This window comes from Brienomyrus brachyistius, chromosome 6, assembly GCF_023856365.1.
Source record: "Brienomyrus brachyistius isolate T26 chromosome 6, BBRACH_0.4, whole genome shotgun sequence".
NCBI lineage: Eukaryota > Metazoa > Chordata > Actinopteri > Osteoglossiformes > Mormyridae > Brienomyrus > Brienomyrus brachyistius.
The window spans coordinates 25,208,669-25,227,813 of record NC_064538.1 but is presented as its reverse complement, the minus strand read 5'-3'; the positions used below and the strand labels follow the sequence as shown (position 1 = coordinate 25,227,813).

The 19,145-nt window shown below is 42.8% G+C and overlaps 1 protein-coding gene across 2 annotated transcripts in view; it reads left to right on the top strand.

Annotated features, from left to right (window-relative positions):
• LOC125745413 (receptor-type tyrosine-protein phosphatase gamma-like) overlaps positions 1-19,145 on the top strand; it is a 159,441-nt gene that overhangs the window by 129,207 nt on the left and 11,089 nt on the right. The window contains exons 9-18 of one of the 2 annotated variants that reach the window (XM_049018287.1): positions 3,069-3,247; positions 5,143-5,251; positions 5,602-5,651; positions 5,826-6,600; positions 7,733-7,871; positions 11,591-11,629; positions 12,677-12,768; positions 16,857-16,948; positions 18,763-18,859; positions 19,015-19,097. In XM_049018287.1, coding sequence (XP_048874244.1) covers positions 3,069-3,247; positions 5,143-5,251; positions 5,602-5,651; positions 5,826-6,600; positions 7,733-7,871; positions 11,591-11,629; positions 12,677-12,768; positions 16,857-16,948; positions 18,763-18,859; positions 19,015-19,097 — 1,655 coding nt within the window. The remainder of the gene's footprint in view (positions 1-3,068; positions 3,248-5,142; positions 5,252-5,601; positions 5,652-5,825; positions 6,601-7,732; positions 7,872-11,590; positions 11,630-12,676; positions 12,769-16,856; positions 16,949-18,762; positions 18,860-19,014; positions 19,098-19,145) is intronic. The other variant, XM_049018286.1, reaches the window with a different exon arrangement.

Sequence of the window (19,145 nt, the reverse complement as noted above, 5' to 3'; positions counted from 1 at the left end):
GCTGGTGTGTTGGGGGCATCTTAAATAGTTTTATTTAATTATGTGATCGGTGCCCTTCTTTGATTTTTGGCTCATTTATGGAATGAAAGTGGTTTTTGTCAGCACAAAACTAGCATGATATTTGTTAACAAAACCAGATGTGGTCCTGATTTATTCAGCACAGTTCCATGAGCTGCTCACTTTTAATGATTTTAGCTGAGGATTATAGTCAAAGTGGCACCTGTGCAAAGGCTCTGCAAACACGCACGGAATTCTGGGACATTTAAAACATGCGCATTGTCCGCGATTTGTGATTATCCTACTTATTTGTTTACGAAGACTCAGCAAACCCCATCTGCGTACTGCAGTGGTGTTCAAACTGTAGGTCACAACCCCCTCGGGGGGTCTCTAAATAATTGGGAGGGGGTCGTGAAATGATTTTTTGGATACAAGAATAACTATCATTAGCAATCTGTTAGCCTACCCAGACATAAACATATCACTTGGGAGAAGAGCAGAGGTTTCCACAGTAACTATCGGGAATGACATTGAAAGTCACATACTTTGTTGATAGCTGTCACTTGGAAATGTCTAGCAGCATATTGTGTGCATGTAAAAGTGTACTGTATACCACATTAATGAGCGTTTCTGAATTCTGACTGATATCCATTACCCTGCAATCACAGTCAACACGGAGTCACTATTAAAGGACGTCGAAGCAGCCTCAGAGTGAAAACGAGGCAATAAAACTATCCTAACCATCTCTGTTAAAAAGTAATAAGAACTTAACAAAATATGCCACATATGGCTAGGAAAATTAGAGGTTCTTTTTTCACTCGGTTGCTCTTCCCCTACTGTTCTCTGGTAATTGGAGCTTAGACACAATAATTGATGCACAAGGTCACACACTGTAATATATGAAGTCAAGAAATAAAGTGCCTAAGATTTTGTACAAAATAACAAGCTTGAACTTTAAAACAAATTTTCAAGTATGTACTATAACTCTATAGATAAGAATCTACATTCACTATATTTTCTCAAATGTAAAGAGCAACAAAGAAAAAAAAAGTACCCCCATAATGGCATTTGAACAATATTCTCACTCTCTAAGATTGTAACTTTTTTAAACAAAGTACACGAAAAGTACCACCCATGGCCTAGTCTCTGTGTTTGCTAGGCAGCGATGTTGTTTTTTTATACATTTGTGGACTATTTCCATATATTTTTTAACATTTATTTTTAGGATGCTTTTATCCAAAGTGTCCAACAGTAGAGGGAAGGGTGACAGTTTTTTTTTTTACGGATGCTATTTGGAATTTTTACCCACAACCTTTTTACTGTTAACACAATGGTCTGCTTGTTGAGCTACCATAGACTGTCCCATGTTTCCTGGTTCAGGTACAGATTAGAATTATATTAGTTAACAGACAGCTGTTTTTGACATTGTCCCACTGCTGTGCATGGTTTCGTTGAGTCCATTGATGCCTGTAGGGTTACGGGGGCTGTTACACAAAGTACCTCTTACTACATCCTGGGTTTTGTGCATCAATCTTCTGCCAGTGACGGGGAGCCGGTGCTGAGCCAGGGTTTCATTATGCTGCGATTCCTCACAGGCTGGACAAGCCTCCCTAACCTCCAGGAATTTTTCTACTGAAAGGGTCAAGTATTTTTCATGTGGACCCCCTCCCTATTCTACAAAGCTCTCTGCATCACTCATTTTACTGTTTCACCCCAGTCACTTCAGATCTACTGCCTCCTGTCCCCCTGTGTGCCACCCCTCCCGTCACCTCTGGGTCGCCGAATCAGTGTACCCATCCATCTCACCGCCGAGCTGCCTGCGCGGCCGGCAGGCTTGGAGGAGAGGGGCTCTTGTGGGGCATACTGTCTGGGGTAACATCTGTGTCGGGCTTTTTACCAGCTGCTGTCTCTGCCACACACACACACACACACACAAAACAGTGTGGATTCTGCTGTTCAAGGACCAACCAGCCGCTGCACCCTTTTAGCACCCCCATGGTACATAGCACATGGGGAGGGCATTGACCAAAACAAATTGGAGTAGGGACTTGTGACCAGCAGATGTAAGACTTAGAATTCTTGGTACTGTTTTCTTTCCCCTATTTAACCATTTAACCTTTTAATTGAGCAGTCCTTAAAAAGCAAGTAATGGAAGTCACCCTGGATAAAAGATTAGGTAATTATGCATGTAAGTCTAGGAAACATTCTTTAATCGCTAAAGTTCAGCAGCTGAGCAGAAAAAAGTCATATTGGTCTAAGGAGGGGACAGAGAGGATGCCTGCCTGACTTCTATGATTATGTCAGATCCAGGAATCCACAATTTTACCCAATTTCCTGACAGGGTCAGTGATTAAGCACTATTCACTCTGGAGATCATGGGAGCCTGGGTACTGACATCATTTGGGAAGACATGATGTAATACCAGCAGGAGGTACAGCCCCACGTTTGGGTCTGCAGTGTCCCCTAGTGGCTGTGTGACATAGCACAAGCAATGAAATAATCATTTTAAAATATGACGGTAAATAACCCCTAACCATTATTATCCAAATTGAATACGATACTTTTGGCATTTGTAGTTTTTTGATTGCAGTCACAGATCTATGTGGGGACCTGAAAGATGGTGAGGTTTTTATCAGATTGTGGGGGACATTTGGTCCCCACAGTGTAATATAAAGCTAATCCACACACACACATGCACACACACGCACGCGCACACACACGCACACACCATGTTAGCACAAGCATGGTGTTGGCCTTTGGCAGCTTTGGGGTAAAAATAACACAATGAATCTCTCTACCTGACACTTGCAATTTTCAGGGGGCTATTACACCATTTTGGTCAGAAATTAGGACCAGAATGTTGGCAATGAACAATCAAGCTTTCCCTGAACAGCGGGGCATCCCCGTTAACCCTAACCCATGCTGCACACACTATAACAGACTTTGCTTTTATCTCGATATGTTATGTGTTGTGTGGGTTTTCAGATTTCCTCTGTGCTCTCCGAGCAGTTCTTTGTTGGCTCATTTGCCTCTAATTTCCTGGTTTGTCTTCTGTCGCTTCCGTCACACAGTGTGCAGTAGCCCCCCTGTCAACATGAAGGTCCAGCCCCTGAATAGAACAGCACTGGTTGTGAGCTGGACCCGACCTCAGATCGTCTACCACCCCCCTGTCATCAGCTTCATGATCTCTTACAGCTCGTCCAAGAATGAAGAGTCGTACGAGATCACCAAGGATAGCCACCAGGAACTGGTGAGACCTCCCCTGGGCCTTGTACCTCATCCTGGGAGGTGTGTGAGAAGCACAACCCAGGATGCTAGAAGATGTGAAATCAACTGCATCACCACTGTCACTTCTGTAGTTCCTTTCCAGGGTTTAAATGTGGGTGGTTTAAATGAGTCCATCCACAGAGCCATGTGGACCTGAAGTTTACAAGAGCATTCGCATCAACCCCAGGGCAGACTTTTAATCCTCAAGCTATTTCAGACATAGCACGTGTTCATCAATCAGAACAGTGATTTAATAGGAGTCACTTTCTCTCAAAAGACGAGGTTCCTTGGCTCTCAGTTTATTAAACAGAGGAGCAGAAGCTGATGAAGTAACTAAACCAAGCACTCCGAAAAATAAAATGCCTTTCCAGGCACCTGCTGACTCTCTTGAACAACAGATATACAGAATCAGCCATTGAAACGTATCTCCCTGTTTGCTACATGAATAAGTTCTCTCTCTCTCTCACTCGCTCCCTCTCTCTTCTCTTTCCTTTTCTCTCTCCATTTCTTCTTCTCGTTTCCTTTACACCTCATTTCCATTTTTATTTTCAATTTCCTCCCCAGACATTGTTATCTAGGTCACATTAGGGACTGGCAGGCTTTGCACAATCAGAGTTGAATCAATTTTTTACCCCCTTAACACCTTCATATTTTATGGTCTCTCGCTTGTAATAACCAGCCATTTTTGAAACGATCGTTAACAGAATAAAAACTGTTCTGCTCTTGCATAAATCAGAAAGGAATACAAAGGCAGCAAATAAACTGCAATAATTTAACATGAGATATACTTTTGCTGGAGTATCTACCAATCAGCTAGCTCTCAGTAATTTCAAATGGCAGTAGTAGTAATGAGAGTATCTGCCCTGTTTATGTTTTGAATTCCCACCTAACTGTGGTCCAAAGTGTCTTTCAGTTCCGAAAGGCGGACAAAGTACGGGATATGGTTTCAGGCATCTTCTATGGGCCATGTTTTTCAGATGGGAACATTTGGGATTTTTCTGGATTCCAGCTCCATTATCTGTCACTCTTTTCATTCCTTTATTCATGCTTCATCCTTTTGTGTCATACCCAACTGACACAAAACGCTCTAATTAAAATGTCACTGGTGATACGTGTGTGACTAATGCATTCACCCATAACCGTTTGTTATGGGTGAATGTATTAGTAGACTGTGTGTTAAACAGTAGCACACTAAGGACTGTCAGTCAATTGCAGGTTTTATCATGCTGTTTCATAATCATGTGTGCCATGTGTGGACAATTCAGGGTAGCGGGATGATAATTCTCTTTGAATAATACATGCAGAAAGGAAACATCCTACACAAGAAGGTATGTGACATACGTGCGGACTCTTGTTTGTTATGTCATACCTCGTGCTCGTGGTTATGGCCGCCTGTGACCACCGAGTAGAATATGGTACCACAGGGCAGGCCCTACTGACAACAGCGCCTCAGCATCTGGCTCTAGCGCCTCAATGTGTCAGCGGGTTCGCAGGGCCGGTGAAGGTAGGGAGTTTTAAAGCGCATGGTGTCTGTCTATAGAGCAGTATGGCTGTCAGCCGTGGGCACATTGCTGCATCCCAGGTGCCTCCTGTCCATGGACTGCTGGGAGAAGCCATTAAAGTCCTGACATCAAAGTGCTACCTGTAGCACAGTCTGTCATCTTTTGTCACTTGTGTAAAAACAAGCTTGTGTGGGGAGAAGGCAGGGTTGCCCTGTCAGCGTATAGCAGCTCATCAATCAAATGCACATCCCTAGTTTGACTTTTGAGTACGAAGCAGCAGCTTACTGGTGATAAGAGTCGATCTGCGTGTTTGTGTTTTTATGAGTGAACTTGTTTATGTGTTTTTTTGTGTCTCATTTGTGTGTTTCTCCTACAGGAGGCCATCATCACACATGTGAATCCTGACAATTTGTACCTCTTTAGAGTGCAGGCTGTGTGTCAGAAGGATCTACGCAGTGATTTCAGCCAGTCCATAGTATTTAGGGGTGAGTCTCAGATGAAGTCTGTTCCCGAATGTGGTCTAATCATTTGCCAACACAACCTTTATGTTTTATTTTTGTTTTTTATTGTTTAAAAGATGGTTATAAAACTCTCATCCTGGAAGGCATATGGACGTTTTTTTGCTGTAAATTTATCAGGAATGTTTGGTCAATGATAAAAACTAATTTGCCTTGAAAAATCATTTTGTGTTTTGATACATTTTAATCACTATTCATATGAGCGATATTGCTGATGTTAGAGATTATATTCTGCATTGTACGTAACAAAATCAAGATTGTGTAACCAAAACTGCAGCTATATATATATAATAATATATAATCTTGTGCTGTTTTAGCAAACACTACCAGGATTTTTGAGGGAACCAGAATAGTGAAAACCGGGATGGTATGTATGTCAACCTCGCCACCCAGCAAAGAATGTAAGACTATTTGCAGCAGATGGGGTCCTTGTCATGTGAATTTACATTGTCATACATGATACCTTGAATGTGACTTTTTGCACATTTTTATAGTTTACACATCTCTCCCATTTTCTCCTGTTCATCTCTGCGTTCCTCAGCCAACAGCTTCAGCCTCGTCTGCCGATATGGCTCCCATTAGCTCCGGCTCCTCAACTTGGACCTCATCCGGTCTGCCCTTTTCCTTTGTCTCTATGGCAACCGGGATTGGGCCATCCTCTAGTGGCAGTCAGGCCACGGTGGCGTCTGTGGTGACCAGCACTCTGCTGGCGGGACTGGGATTCAGCGGCGGAGTCATCACATCCTTCCCCAGCTCCATGTGGCCCACACGGGCCCCACCCTCTGCAGCCAGCCCCACTCGCCAAATGACCAAGCTTGCAGTGCCAACCCCGGAGCCAGCGGCATCCCAGAGTTCTGATTTGGATACTATGACGGATGATGAGGGGGTTCAAAAGGGCGAGAAGGCTAGAAAGGGTCAAAGAGAGGACGGAGAGAAAGAGGGAGAAGAGGAAAAAGATGAAAAAGAAGATGACGACAAAACAAAGAAAGATAAGACAGCAGCTGTAGAAGGGGGAACTCTGGTCAACAGCACAGTGGCCGGACGACACATTACAACAGGCCCTGCATCAACAGCCAAAGAGAGAACAGGGCAGTCTGTAATTAAGGAGACAAAGACGGTATTCACAGCAGCGCCATCTAATGTTCTGGAGGACAAATTGCTTACAAACACAAAGAGTTCCATGATGGATATCCAAGATCCTGACAACTGGGAGACACAGAATGACACGCTAAAGGTGCAACTTCCGGATAGTGTCACTCTTGGGACCAAGACCGAAAGCGAGGAGCGTAACCATTGGCCCTTCTCCATCCACACAGGTGAGGGAACCCAACAGCCAATTCCCCACTCAAGTGACAGAGTCCCACAGGAGCAAGTGTAATCCTTAAAAGAAAAGAGGAAAAAATAAAGCAATGACCCTCCACGGCTCCTGCCACCACTATGCCTATGTGCACAGTGTGAATTACTAAACAGTCTATTGATGAGCTGAACAATACTGAGTAGCAGGAACCTTTGATACGTGTTTTTTGTCAATATTGTATTCAACATATACTGCATGTTACACTTACTATTTTGTCTCAAACATAGCAAACACAATTCTGTGAAGTATCTTGCCTGTGATTCCCATTTATTACATTAATCATATTACCTCGATAATTTTCACTGTCTCTGAACAAAGCTTTTTTATAATCTCCTATTCATAACATTTCATTTACGTTGATTTTAGTTACGCTTTTATTGCTTTGTTAATTTTATTGACTGCTGCATTACTGAGTAGGTAAACATATAAAACTCTGAAATTCTCTCAAATGTCAGTCCCATTCACCTCTCAGCAGCAGAATTTGCAAACCTTTCCTGTTTAAATTGACCGGCATTCATGAAATTTGGGGATGTTCATTGTAGGCTTAATATGCCAATACCCAGTCTCTGTGCTAAGAGCTCTTCAGCTGCAGGTGGGAATAGTCAGAGTCATAGATCTGCCTGCATGTCACTCCTGTAATGCATGTCCATACCATAGCTGGGTGATGGCATCCTGTTCCTGCAGGATGCTAAAGCAATAAGCTTGGAATAAGCATAAAACATTTTTAAGAGAAATGGCTACAAATCTCCAAGGACGAAAATGTAATTGGAATAGTCTGGTTTCTATACAGAAAGATGGGATAAGTGAATACATTCTATCCATGGCTGTCATTCTGTTCCCATTCTTGACAAAATTGCTTTCTATGCCAAGTTCTGGAAGTCTGCCTACATGTGCCAGATGCTAAATCAAGACCACAGGGAAGAGAATGCAGGCCAAAGCATGCTTTTCTTACAAGTTAATAAGTAACTGATGTAGTGTGTCATCCTCCTCTTTATCATGTGTGGGAAAATTGATGGGAAAACATAGCTGCTGTCTGTCAGCGTTTCTGTGAAATCCATCACAGCAACTTGTGGTTGACCCCATCCCTACAGAGGAGAACAGCATCTCCAACATGACCAAGCGCCCCCTGCATGGTTCCAGCAAGATGGTGTGGCTCATCCCCCTGCTGCTGGTGTCCACTCTCACCTTTCTTTGCCTCATCCTGCTCCTGGTGTTAATGGTGTACTGGAGGTGAGGCCTGACCCTTGGTTTCCTGTAAACACCGCTTTTCCTTTTGGTGGACATTGCAGGTACTGTAGGTAACGTGCACCTCAGTGTCTCCTTGGTATTTTTATTAAGCTCATTTGTGTCCACACACCTCGCTGTGTAGGAGACAGAGAATGGCAGGTTGGCAGGATGTGCATTTGCACTGGTGGCCCTGTCTTTGAACTTGACCCCCGTTGGTCTTCTCTGCGAAATTACTTAGCTACTGCTGTGCAGGTTTGAATCCCCTAGCAGACTGCATAATTTTTATGTGAAATACCAACATATTAAGATTTAAGCAAATAAAAAGAGAAATCGCTGGGGAATTGCTAAGACTCCTGTGTTTAGAAGTGGCTTTGTACCTATGATCACAAGGTTGCTACATCCGATCCTGTGACCGGCACAGCAGTTTCACTGTTGGGCTATTAAACGAGATCCTTAACCCCCAATTGCTCCAGGGTTACTGTCTTACGCTGTTCTTTCATCTCTGCTTATACATCACATTGGATAAAAGCGTCGGAGAAATGTAATGTATAGTGTAATGCCACAAGAAGCTTCCTTTTGTTTTAGTGTCCAAATGCTGCCCTTTGCACTGTGTGTGTGTGGAGTTTGCATGTTCTTCTTCCCGTGTAGCACAAGTGTCTTCTAGGTACTCCAGTTTCCTCCTGCAGTTCAAAAACATGTAGTTAGGCTAACAAGCCCTGTGCCTTATGCCCTAACACCCCCCTCCTCCCATGGACCTGATCAGGATAAATGGTTAGAAGATAGATAGATGGATGGATGGATGGATGGATGGATGGATGGATGGATGGATGGATGACCAGATGAATTAACATATTATTGCTATTATATACAAGGATGCACATAAGTGATGAACAAGTACACATTCGCCTTGTAAAGCAATACACACGGTAATATATTGTCAAAACAACATAAATGCCTTCTTGTTTTATGTGCATCTGCACTGTTACAGGAAACTGCCATGGATTTCAACCTTCATATGGCAAATGCATACCAGTTATGCGCATCCCTGATTGCCTAGTAATTTCTTAGAAAAGATTCTTTATTGGTATGCTCCTCCTTTAACACTATTGCATTCAGGCCAAAACACAAATTTGCAAATATTTTCTTTCCGAAAATCTGTAATTAATATTTGGTTGCTGTGGGAAACTGGGTATCATTATTATTTGCATGCAGAAAGACTCTTGCCAAAATTAAGCATTTTCATGTTTCAGATGGCCAGTTACCTCCCATCCACTTATTACTGCTTTCATTACCAGAGTGCATTGGCAATTACCCCTGCCACAGCTTGCAGCACCCCTCCTAATGCCCCCCCCCCCCAAAGTTTAAATTCCTGACACAGTACTCTGGTGGGATGCATTCGCAGAGCCCTGGGGTGGGGGGGGGAGGCTCATACACCATCTGCTGTCTCTCACAGTGTGGTGTTGATGTACAGTGATTGGATGCACTGGGTGCTGGCCCCTCCCTCTCCCAGCCCTCCCCTGACGTGAGCCCTGGCTCTGGAGCAGGGCCTCAGGGTCTGGGGGCCTGGTTGCCTGTAATTACAGCCAGTCATGCAAATCAGCCATGTGACTGATTCAGAAATACAATTGTATACGGCCACACACTAATGAATGAGCTGGCCTGGTACAATCATGTACTTATATATTCATACTCCTATATTTAAGTTCAAAATATAATATAATATAATATAATATAATATAATATAATATAATATAATATAATATAATATAACATGAACATATACCTGAATCTCTGGATATGCTCATGTGTTTATTGATTTTTTTCCCCCAAACAATACAAAGTGTAAGAGTGAGCCCCCTTTATCCCAGCGCCGTGGTAGTGCAGGATTCCTGAACACAGGCCCAGCTCAGTTCTTAAGCCACTGGCCTACATTTCTAGCTGCAGCTCCCTGAATAACAAGTTATACATGCACCTTGCAGGAAGCCTCAGACTCCTATCCAGCTTTTCCCTTATTTGAATCTATACCATGGCAAGAAGAGGTCAGGGCCTAGAGAGGCAGGAAGATGGATGAATTACTTGGCGTACCAGACTTGGAGCTTAATTTATGTGTTGTTATGGGCAGACAGAGCCAAGCCAATGCACAGTCTGTGGACTGTGAGAGAGGCTGAAAGTGACTCTGGCTTGTTGATGTAAGAGGTTGGACTGTCCTGCACACTTCACCTCTTCCCTAATGTGAAACATTAGCATTGCCAAAGCGATACACCCTGCAGGACACAGAGCCCCCCCAAAGCTCACTCAAATCTGTCATGTGAAATTTAGCATCAGTGAGCAAATGTTGTAGAATACAGAGGGATCAGTCAGAATTTATATTTCAAAAGGTTGTACTAAATATTAAATATTAAATATTAAAAATATACTAGTACTCACAGAAGTAGTAATGATAAACCATATTTGAGTCTTAGTTTAATTCAATAAGAGAAAGTCATACATAAGATGACCTCACTCATTTCCTGTTATTGTACATCAGCCACTCCTTATTCTTTATATGTGTCATGATTTCACTGTAATAATATGTTTGTTTTGGCCCAACCTCTCAAGTCATATATGTGTCCATTGACTGGTTTGGGGAACAAAATTGACATTGAAGTCAGCTTAAGTTGGGCTTGTTTTAAATTTCCATTCAGTCTGAGGTTCGAGGGGTTAAGCACGATGACCTCCATGTGGGCCCCATGCTGTACAAACACTGTTATTCTGTGATGCCTGTAATGTCCACCTTACAATTAATCCCTGATCTACTGGCTTATACACACATTCCTCATCTTAGGAAAAAAAAAAGTGCCTGCAGGTTGTTGAAATACAGCCCAGTGCCTGTTTGTGTATTGTGACTAGATCCAGCAAACTGCCAGCACTGTGGCCAACTGAACTTTGTCCCAGACTGCTTCGTGTTTGCCATGGTGTGGCTAGGTGGTCACTTTGATAGCAGGCACTGCACGGTGCTGCTTACCTTGCTTAAAGCTCCACTTAGTATCCAACTAACTCTCCAAAAGGAAGTCGCTCCTTGGGAAACCTGTCTTAGCGAGGATTTCTGGAATTTTCCATACGACAGTGGGAGAGACAGTGTTGCACAGTGCTTGGTGAGAATAGTGTTGCATTGTTTTATGCTTTTCTTTATTTCTTTCGAAATTCTGGACTTCATTCTCAAAACGAGTTTTTAAACTTGCATAGTAAAATCAAGTGAAATGAAAACTGATTTTTAAAATGCAGTTGGTATGGAAAGAATGTAAATGTATGAGATTACACTAAAGTAGAGGACATGCAAGATGAGTTATCTTTAAGGAGAGCAGGTATATAAAAAAAGGAAGCAGCAGTGTAAAGGAGGAATGGGAGCAGGTGCCGGACGAGAGGAGTATATTAAGGGAGCTGTAGGAGAGAATGGAATGCTACTCAATGCTAATGGTATTGAGGCTGGCTTTTCCCTGCTTGGGAGAACCCCACCCCCCAAGCAGCCGGAGTGACTCTTTTGATCTGCACTGTGTTACATCCCCCCAGTGTGTAGTCAGACTCTGGGTGGGGGATTTTTAAGCCACTCCTCTTGCCTCGCCTTGCACCTCCCCTCCTTCTCCCCCTCACTCCCCAGTGCCACCTTCTTGCAGGCACCATTGGTGGTTCATTCCTTTACTTTCTCCTTTACCTCTGTCCTCCTCTTGCCCCTGGCTGTCCATAATGACTGATCTGTGCTCTCTGCTGTGCTTCAAATACAGGTAGGAGAGGACTAGCTGGGCCTGCTTAGCTGGGCCTGGAAGCTCGTCACCTTCAGAGTCTGTCCTTAGCTGTTAAATTTTAAATTATGTCATATTGTGATCAAAATATGTATTTTAGAATTTGTTTTTTTTTTGTCATTAATGTGTACTCTGTGTGTAAATGAAAACCATATATATGTCTACTGAAATATAATGAAATTTCCTAGACATTGAATTCTTTGTTTCTTTTTTAAACAAAAAAATATACTACCATCATTCCTATGATGCTGCACTTTTGTAAAAGAGGTGGTGATACAGACTTTTGTATGAGATGAGGTGGTGATACAGACTTTTGAATGAGATGAGAGGGTGATACAGACTTTTGTATGAGATGAGGTGGTGATACAGACTTTTGTATGAGATGAGGTGGTGATACAGACTTTTGAATGAGATGAGAGGGTGATACAGACTTTTGTATGAGATGAGGTGGTGATACAGACTTTTGAATGAGATGAGAGGGTGATACAGACTTTTGTATGAGATGAGAGGGTGATACAGACTTTTGTATGAGATGAGAGGGTGATACAGACTTTTGAATGAGATGAGAGGGTGATACAGACTTTTGCATGAGATGAGGTGGTGATACAGACTTTTGTGTGAGATGAGAGGGTGATACAGACTTTAGTGTGACATGAGAGGCTGGTACAGACTTTTGTATGAGATGAGAGGGTGATACAGACTTTTGTGTGAGATGAGAGGCTGGTACAGACTTTTGTATGAGATGAGAGGCTGGTACAGACTTGTATTAGATGAGAGGGTGATACAGACTTTTGTATGAGATGAGAGGCTGGTACAGACTTTTGTATTAGATCAGAAGGTGATACAGACTTAAGGATGAGATGAGAGGCTGGTACAGACTTTTGGTACAGAGGGTGGTACAGATGTATGGATGAGTTGAGAGTGAGGTACACTCTTTGCGATTCTAGGAGTAGGCAGTTTTGCAGTTCTGATGGTGGTCATTTTTTATTAACATACTTCTTGGGGTTTCTCCCCTTTCTTGATCCCTAGGAGGTTCTTCCAGACGGCCCACTTCTACGTAGAAGATTGCAGCTCCCCTCGTGTGGTAGTCCATGAAAGCACCCCTGTTATCACTATCCCAGGTGAGCTCTTCTCACCTTTCATTTTCATGAGCTGCACTCCCTGGCCTTTATATGTGTTTTCTGCTGTTACTTCTTCAATTGTACGTTCAAATTCTTGAGTAAATGTTTTCACTTGAGAACATAAAATAATATTTTCTTATGCCAGACTTTCTTGATTCATTATACAAGCTTCACTATGGCTTCATTTCACGTGGCAAATGTCTTATAGACCAGGAGAGCCTTCCCTAGACTGTTGTTAACGTGTGTCTAGGTCATGTGGTTTAATTTGCTTCAGTCAATATGACAAATTCACACAAATCTGCATCCACCAGAATCATATATTTTCAACACAAAACAATAAATTGAGGTTCATACATAAGATTTTAAATGCAAACAATTGTAATGATTCATCTCGAGGGGTGACAGGGGGAGTGGGGGGTGGCTCGTTGGTAGTACCATTGCCTAATATGTTTCCTCTAGATACTCTTGATTACCCCTGCAGGCCTAAGACATGCTGCTGAATTAGTGTGTATCTCTAAACTGCATGCATGTGTATGTACTCTGTGATGGTTTGGCATCCAGTCCAAGGTATACCCTTGCCTTGTGCTCTATGCTGCCTGGGACAGGTTCCAGATGACCCTGTCCTGGATAAGTAGTTGGGAGATGGATGAATTGTCTGTAATTTTATCATAATTAGTTCCTGCACTCCAAGTTCCTCAGTTCTTGACCATTTTTTCATGAACCTCAAAGCTTCATTGAAATTATGTCAGGCAGTCAATAAGAAGAAATTTACAATCTCTAGACAACCGGATGTGTTGGTGACTGTCTGATTTATAGCTGGGGGATGCTTTAGTTGAAGACGAATGCTGCTGTTATCGATCCTCCATCTGGTTAGGTTTTATTGCTCTTTGCATTACCCTTGAAAATAATTGACTACCTTTTGTATGGAGTCAATTTGAAAATGATTATGATACCGTATTGTGCAGATGCACGTAACAATAATCATTTTATGGTTCTCCATATGCAGGATTGTATTGGCTCACAAGTCATTTCCCAATTTGATTCTAATAACTGAGGGGTTATGGATGGAGCGCCTCTATGAAAACAATGAATTGTGTCCCTCCACTTGTGCTTAATGGGGTATGGTCTCAAACTGCAATGTACTTTACTCTCCATTATCACTCTGTAGGATTAATGGGCACCTACATTGTGACTTTGGTATTGACCTTTGATATTTAAAGATACATATGGGATGATATACTCCCTGTTAGGGAGTGTGTGTGCTTTGATTTAACACTCGGCAGTTCATTTCTGCAGAAGGTTCATCCATCCATCCATCCATCCATTTTCTAAACCGCTTATCCTACTGGGTCGCAGGGGGTCCGGAGCCTATCCCGGAAGCAATGGGCACGAGGCAGGGAACAACCCAGGATGGGGGGCCAGCCCATCGCAGGGCACACTCACACACCATTCACTCACACATGCACACCTATGGGCAATTTAGCAACTCCAATTAGCCTCAGCATGTTTTTGGACAGTGGGGGGAAACCAGAGTACCCGGAGGAAACCCCACGACGACATGGGGAGAACATGCAAACTCCGCACACATGTGACCCAGGCGGAGACTCGAACCTGGAGCCCAAAGTTGCTAACCACTGCACCAACATGCCGCCCCCCAGAAGGTTCATGTGTAGGCTATTCTGAAGAACTGGCCGTCCCTCCATGATTGTCCAAACCCTCAACACTGGCATACTGACACTCATTCAGAATGCAGCAGCGAGTGTAAAGGACGTACGGCTCGTAGGATTATGGGAAACTGACCAGTAGTAATTAATTTCTATTTTATACGCTTCCCTTGTTGGTAAATCTCAGCAGATGGGTTTCATTTTTTTTTAAAAAAAGCTGTCAGTCACCCAATAAGATCTTATCACAGCTCAAATTGTCATCTTATTTTGAATTAGCCTCCTGTCCAGTGCTATTTCCCCAGTGTAATATTACAGACCATTGGCCCTCCTACATGTGCTTATCTATCATTTTTATGTGCTGTTAATTTGGTCTTGTTTTCTTATGATAACTGGTTTGGAGACACCAAACAGAAATTATACAGTTATGTACTGTTTCCTCAGATGAACTGTTGAATTTTAATTTGAAGTGTAACTATCAGTATATAATTTAATCAGAGACAAATATCCGTCGAACAAAATTCTTTGTCAGCCTTGTGCAGGATGTGTGTTTTGAATCCAATTATATTTTGTTTTGCCTTGTTACTTTGGAATTGGCTTTTCAAGGTATTATAATTTCCTTACCAAGAAATTGTGATTTCACACAATCTTTAGCTGTTTAAAAGTTAATCCTTTTGTTGTTAAAATTATTCATTTTTGTGGTTTTTTGAGACAGGCTGTGTTCCCCTGGTTCTGAAGATGACACACTTTTTAAGGGGATGTTTAAGACAGTTAAGGAATGAGAATTTGGCTCGTGCATGAAACAGGGCAGAGGTGATATGAGAAGCAGCTTTGCCTATCTGTCTGTGTGTGGAGGTCTCAGGGTACCTGACTGACGCGGCAAGCTGTCACATTGTGATGCAATACATTCAAATCGGTTTGTGCATGTTTAGGCATCTATAGGTATCTTTCAGTATTTGTTTTTAACTGGGTTTATATTGTGAAATCAAGGAATAGGTATATGCTTGCTTATTTGTGTGTGAGCGTGTATCTGTTCACGTGTAGTATTGTATGTGCTTGATTATGGCTACACGTGTGCATTCTACACAGCTACATGCTTTCATGTAAACATGTATTCATACAGGTATAAAAGCATTATTATTTTTCCATACATGTATGTGTGTGTGTGTGTGTGTGTGTGTTTTATGTGCCTTTCTGAGCGTGCCCTCCATGTCTGTATATGTTTTCATTTCATTCTGTTACCGTGTAGTAGAGGCCCCACAGGCCTCTAGGGCTGTGAGACAATGAACGCAATGAATCTTGGCCACCTTATCCAACAGCAATGGAGCTGCTGATGGTGCAGATCAGATAATTGTCTTCCCTAATCTTCCGGTAAAGGTCTCTGTGGATCTGGATCTTCTCAATGCTGTGGTTACATCTAACTCTTCTCATTCTGGGCCAAATGTAAATATTAATGTGGTTGCTATTACTTTGTTTACGGAGTATGGTTACAAGAAATAGCATTAAATAGCAACTGAGCCCTTTACAATAATGATGTGACCAGTGCAGTGGTTTAAATGGCAGCGAATATCTAGCACGTGATATGTAACCTCTCTGATATGCTCCACTGAAAGAAACACAGTACAATAGCACAAACAGTCTCCAAGGTTGTGGTTTAATGCTGGGTTGGAACTCATCTACAGTACAATCAGAGTATAGACATCATTATGAATTCTGAAAGATGCCAGTCTGCTTCTCTTTTTACTAAGAGCCAAGATTTCAGTCTCATTAATGCCATAATAATGTTTCTTTTCTTCAGTGCATATGGTTATCCATCCATCCATTTTCCAAACCGCTTATCCTATTGGGTCGCGGGGGGTCCGGAGCCTATCCCGGAATCAATGGGCACAAGGCAGGGAACAACCCAGGATGGGGGGCCAGCCCATCGCAGGGCACACTCACACACCATTCACTCACACATGCACACCTACGGGCAATTCAGCAACTCCAATTAGCCTCAGCATGTTTTTGGACTGAGGGGGGAAACCGGAGTACCCGGAGGAAACCCCACGACGACACGGGGAGAACATGCAAACTCCGCACACATGTGACCCAGGCGGAGACTCGAACCCGGGTCCCAGAGGTGTGAGGCGACAGTGCTAACCACTGCACCACCATGCCGCCCCCTGCATATGGTTATGAAAAATAAAATTTAAATTAATTTAAAAACTATTCATGGACTGGCCTGAATCATTTTTGGGGATTTCCTCACCAACGTGTGAGATATGAAATGTGTTTTTTATATTTGTCTTAGCAAAATATTTTACAAATAAATAACAATGAAAACATCAGGGCACAGCGTTTGCTTCTTGGTCATTAGACTTTACGCATTTTAAGCGCATTTTAAGCTTCACTGGGAATCTTGATCTGGTCACCTCTTTATTCCAGATGACATGGACGCCATTCCGGTTAAGCAGTTCCTGAAACATGTCATGGAGCTGTACTCGAATAATCAGCATGGCTTCTCAGAAGAGTTTGAGGTGAGCATTTGATCCTGGTTTACCTCTCGACTGATCGAGATATTGACAGTGAATCCGGATGCATTAACATATTTCACCTGGTGGACTGGGGAGCGTATTTATTACCCTTTATAAGAGACATCATAAGGAAGGGCTTGGGGGGGGGGGGGGGGAGTCAGGCATGTGAATGGCTTTGGCCCCTGATTCCTCTGCTGCTTAGACACAGATCAAGGAGTGAGATGGATGGGCTAGCTAGCTGGCATGTGCTAAATCTGCCCATGACTGTCTGCACACATGTGTGTATGCGTGTGTTTTCGCTAATGGTGGGAGCAGATGGCTATGGAAGCAGGCTATTACGTTACTCATTTAGGCTCCTCTCCTGGCTGGTTGCTTTGGCCTGAATGTTGAGTCACATCAGGCAGGTTCATGCGCATGACAAATATTTACCTCTAGAGAGCTCGGCTGTAATTGGGGTCATCCAACGTGAAGCACAAAAAAATATATATAAATTATTTATGAGTCCTGTGGGCAATTGCATTGATCACAGCTGCGTCTCTGCTGTGATCAAACAGAAATTGATCATCCCCTAGCTTAGTCTTTGTGCTCTGCTATTGTTTATGACATACCATTAGGTTTTATAGATATGGGCAGGATGCATCTGGCCTTGTGGGGTATGACACTAATGGCTGTTATTACAAGTCCAGGCCTCTACCATATGAGTCACTGCATTGTAGATTCCTCGAATATTATGACATTTTTTTTTTATTTGCTCGATTTACCAGTTGTTTGTGAGATATGAGTCCCCTTCAGTTCTTCTCACCACACTTAAATGCAGGACTCAGCATCAATCTGCAGTAGTCAGTTTAATTGTGTGATTCAGGATAGATGGAGGACACTTCTGAGGGCTTGTCCATCAGATGGTAAAGCGCCAAATTAGCCGGCAGAACCGGTGGATGCAGAAGATGTGCTTCCTGGATGTAACTGAGTGTAGCAGGCTTTCTGCTGAGCATAACTGGTCCTGAGGCTTAGTACACAGTGGTGAATAATACCGAATTTGCAATGGCAGCTGTTTGGAAGTTCATTTTATACATGGGTTATGTATCTGTGACCCCCCCACCCCGCACTGCTCTTTCCAGCTCAATTATTCAGCTATTTATCATGTGTGTCTTCTTATGTATAAATATAAGTATAACAATGTTTTTTCATCTATTACAATCCTTAAGCAACATCTATAATATTTAATACAGCAACCAGGAAATGTGCAATAAATTCACCGCAGTAATCAGTAAACATTACGCAAAGTTCACTAAAAAAGAAGCATATTGAACATATTGAAGCAGATGATTCTGAGATTTTCTATGCAGTGTGTAATGAACTCGTAGGGTCTGTAGACGGCATCTGTCTCCAGAAAGCAGACAGCTGCCTGCTGCACGACAGTGTGAATTGCCAGGGACAAAGTAAGTATCAGTGCACAGGGCGGAGTAAAAGCAGATGGGCCTGGAACAGAACCCTGGGTCTCGTCACTTCCATCCACTCAGTGCTCCTCAGTGTGTACTGTGCCAGTGTGCATTTCCCAGCAAACCATTTTTTTGCATTAAATCTACAATGATGTACACACCAAAGACACTAATAGGCAATCTCCAGCTGTCCAAATCGGTCTAAATGTTTTCAGTTGCTGTTTTTTATATCCATATTGGCTATGGTTGGCATTAGGGCGCTGAGAGTATTAGCCAAAGGGTTATGTCCTGCTCTGCTCAGTGCTTTGTGGTAGAGGGTTGAGGAGTGTATCAGCAGGATTTTGTGTACCTGCCATTTCTCTCCTCTGCTTCTCCTAGGTGGTCCAGCACTGCACATCTGACATGAAGATTACAGCAGAGCATTCCAACCACCCCGACAACAAGCACAAGAACAGATACATCAACATCATTGCCTGTAAGTGGGCTGGCACTTCCTTCATAGGCTCGGGAAAAAAATCATTCTCGCATCCACAGGAGTTTCACGTAGGCATCCTTCTGAAGGCTGCCTGTGTTTTTTTCCCACTGGGTGAAACATATTGCTTTCTTCTGTGCTTCCTGATTTTGACGCAGATGATCATAGCAGGGTGAAGCTCCGCCCTCTAGCAGGGAAGGACACCAAACACAGCGACTATATCAATGCCAACTATGTGGATGTAAGTTACTGCAGGATTTATTAAATTCATGCATCTTCTATGCTTTGC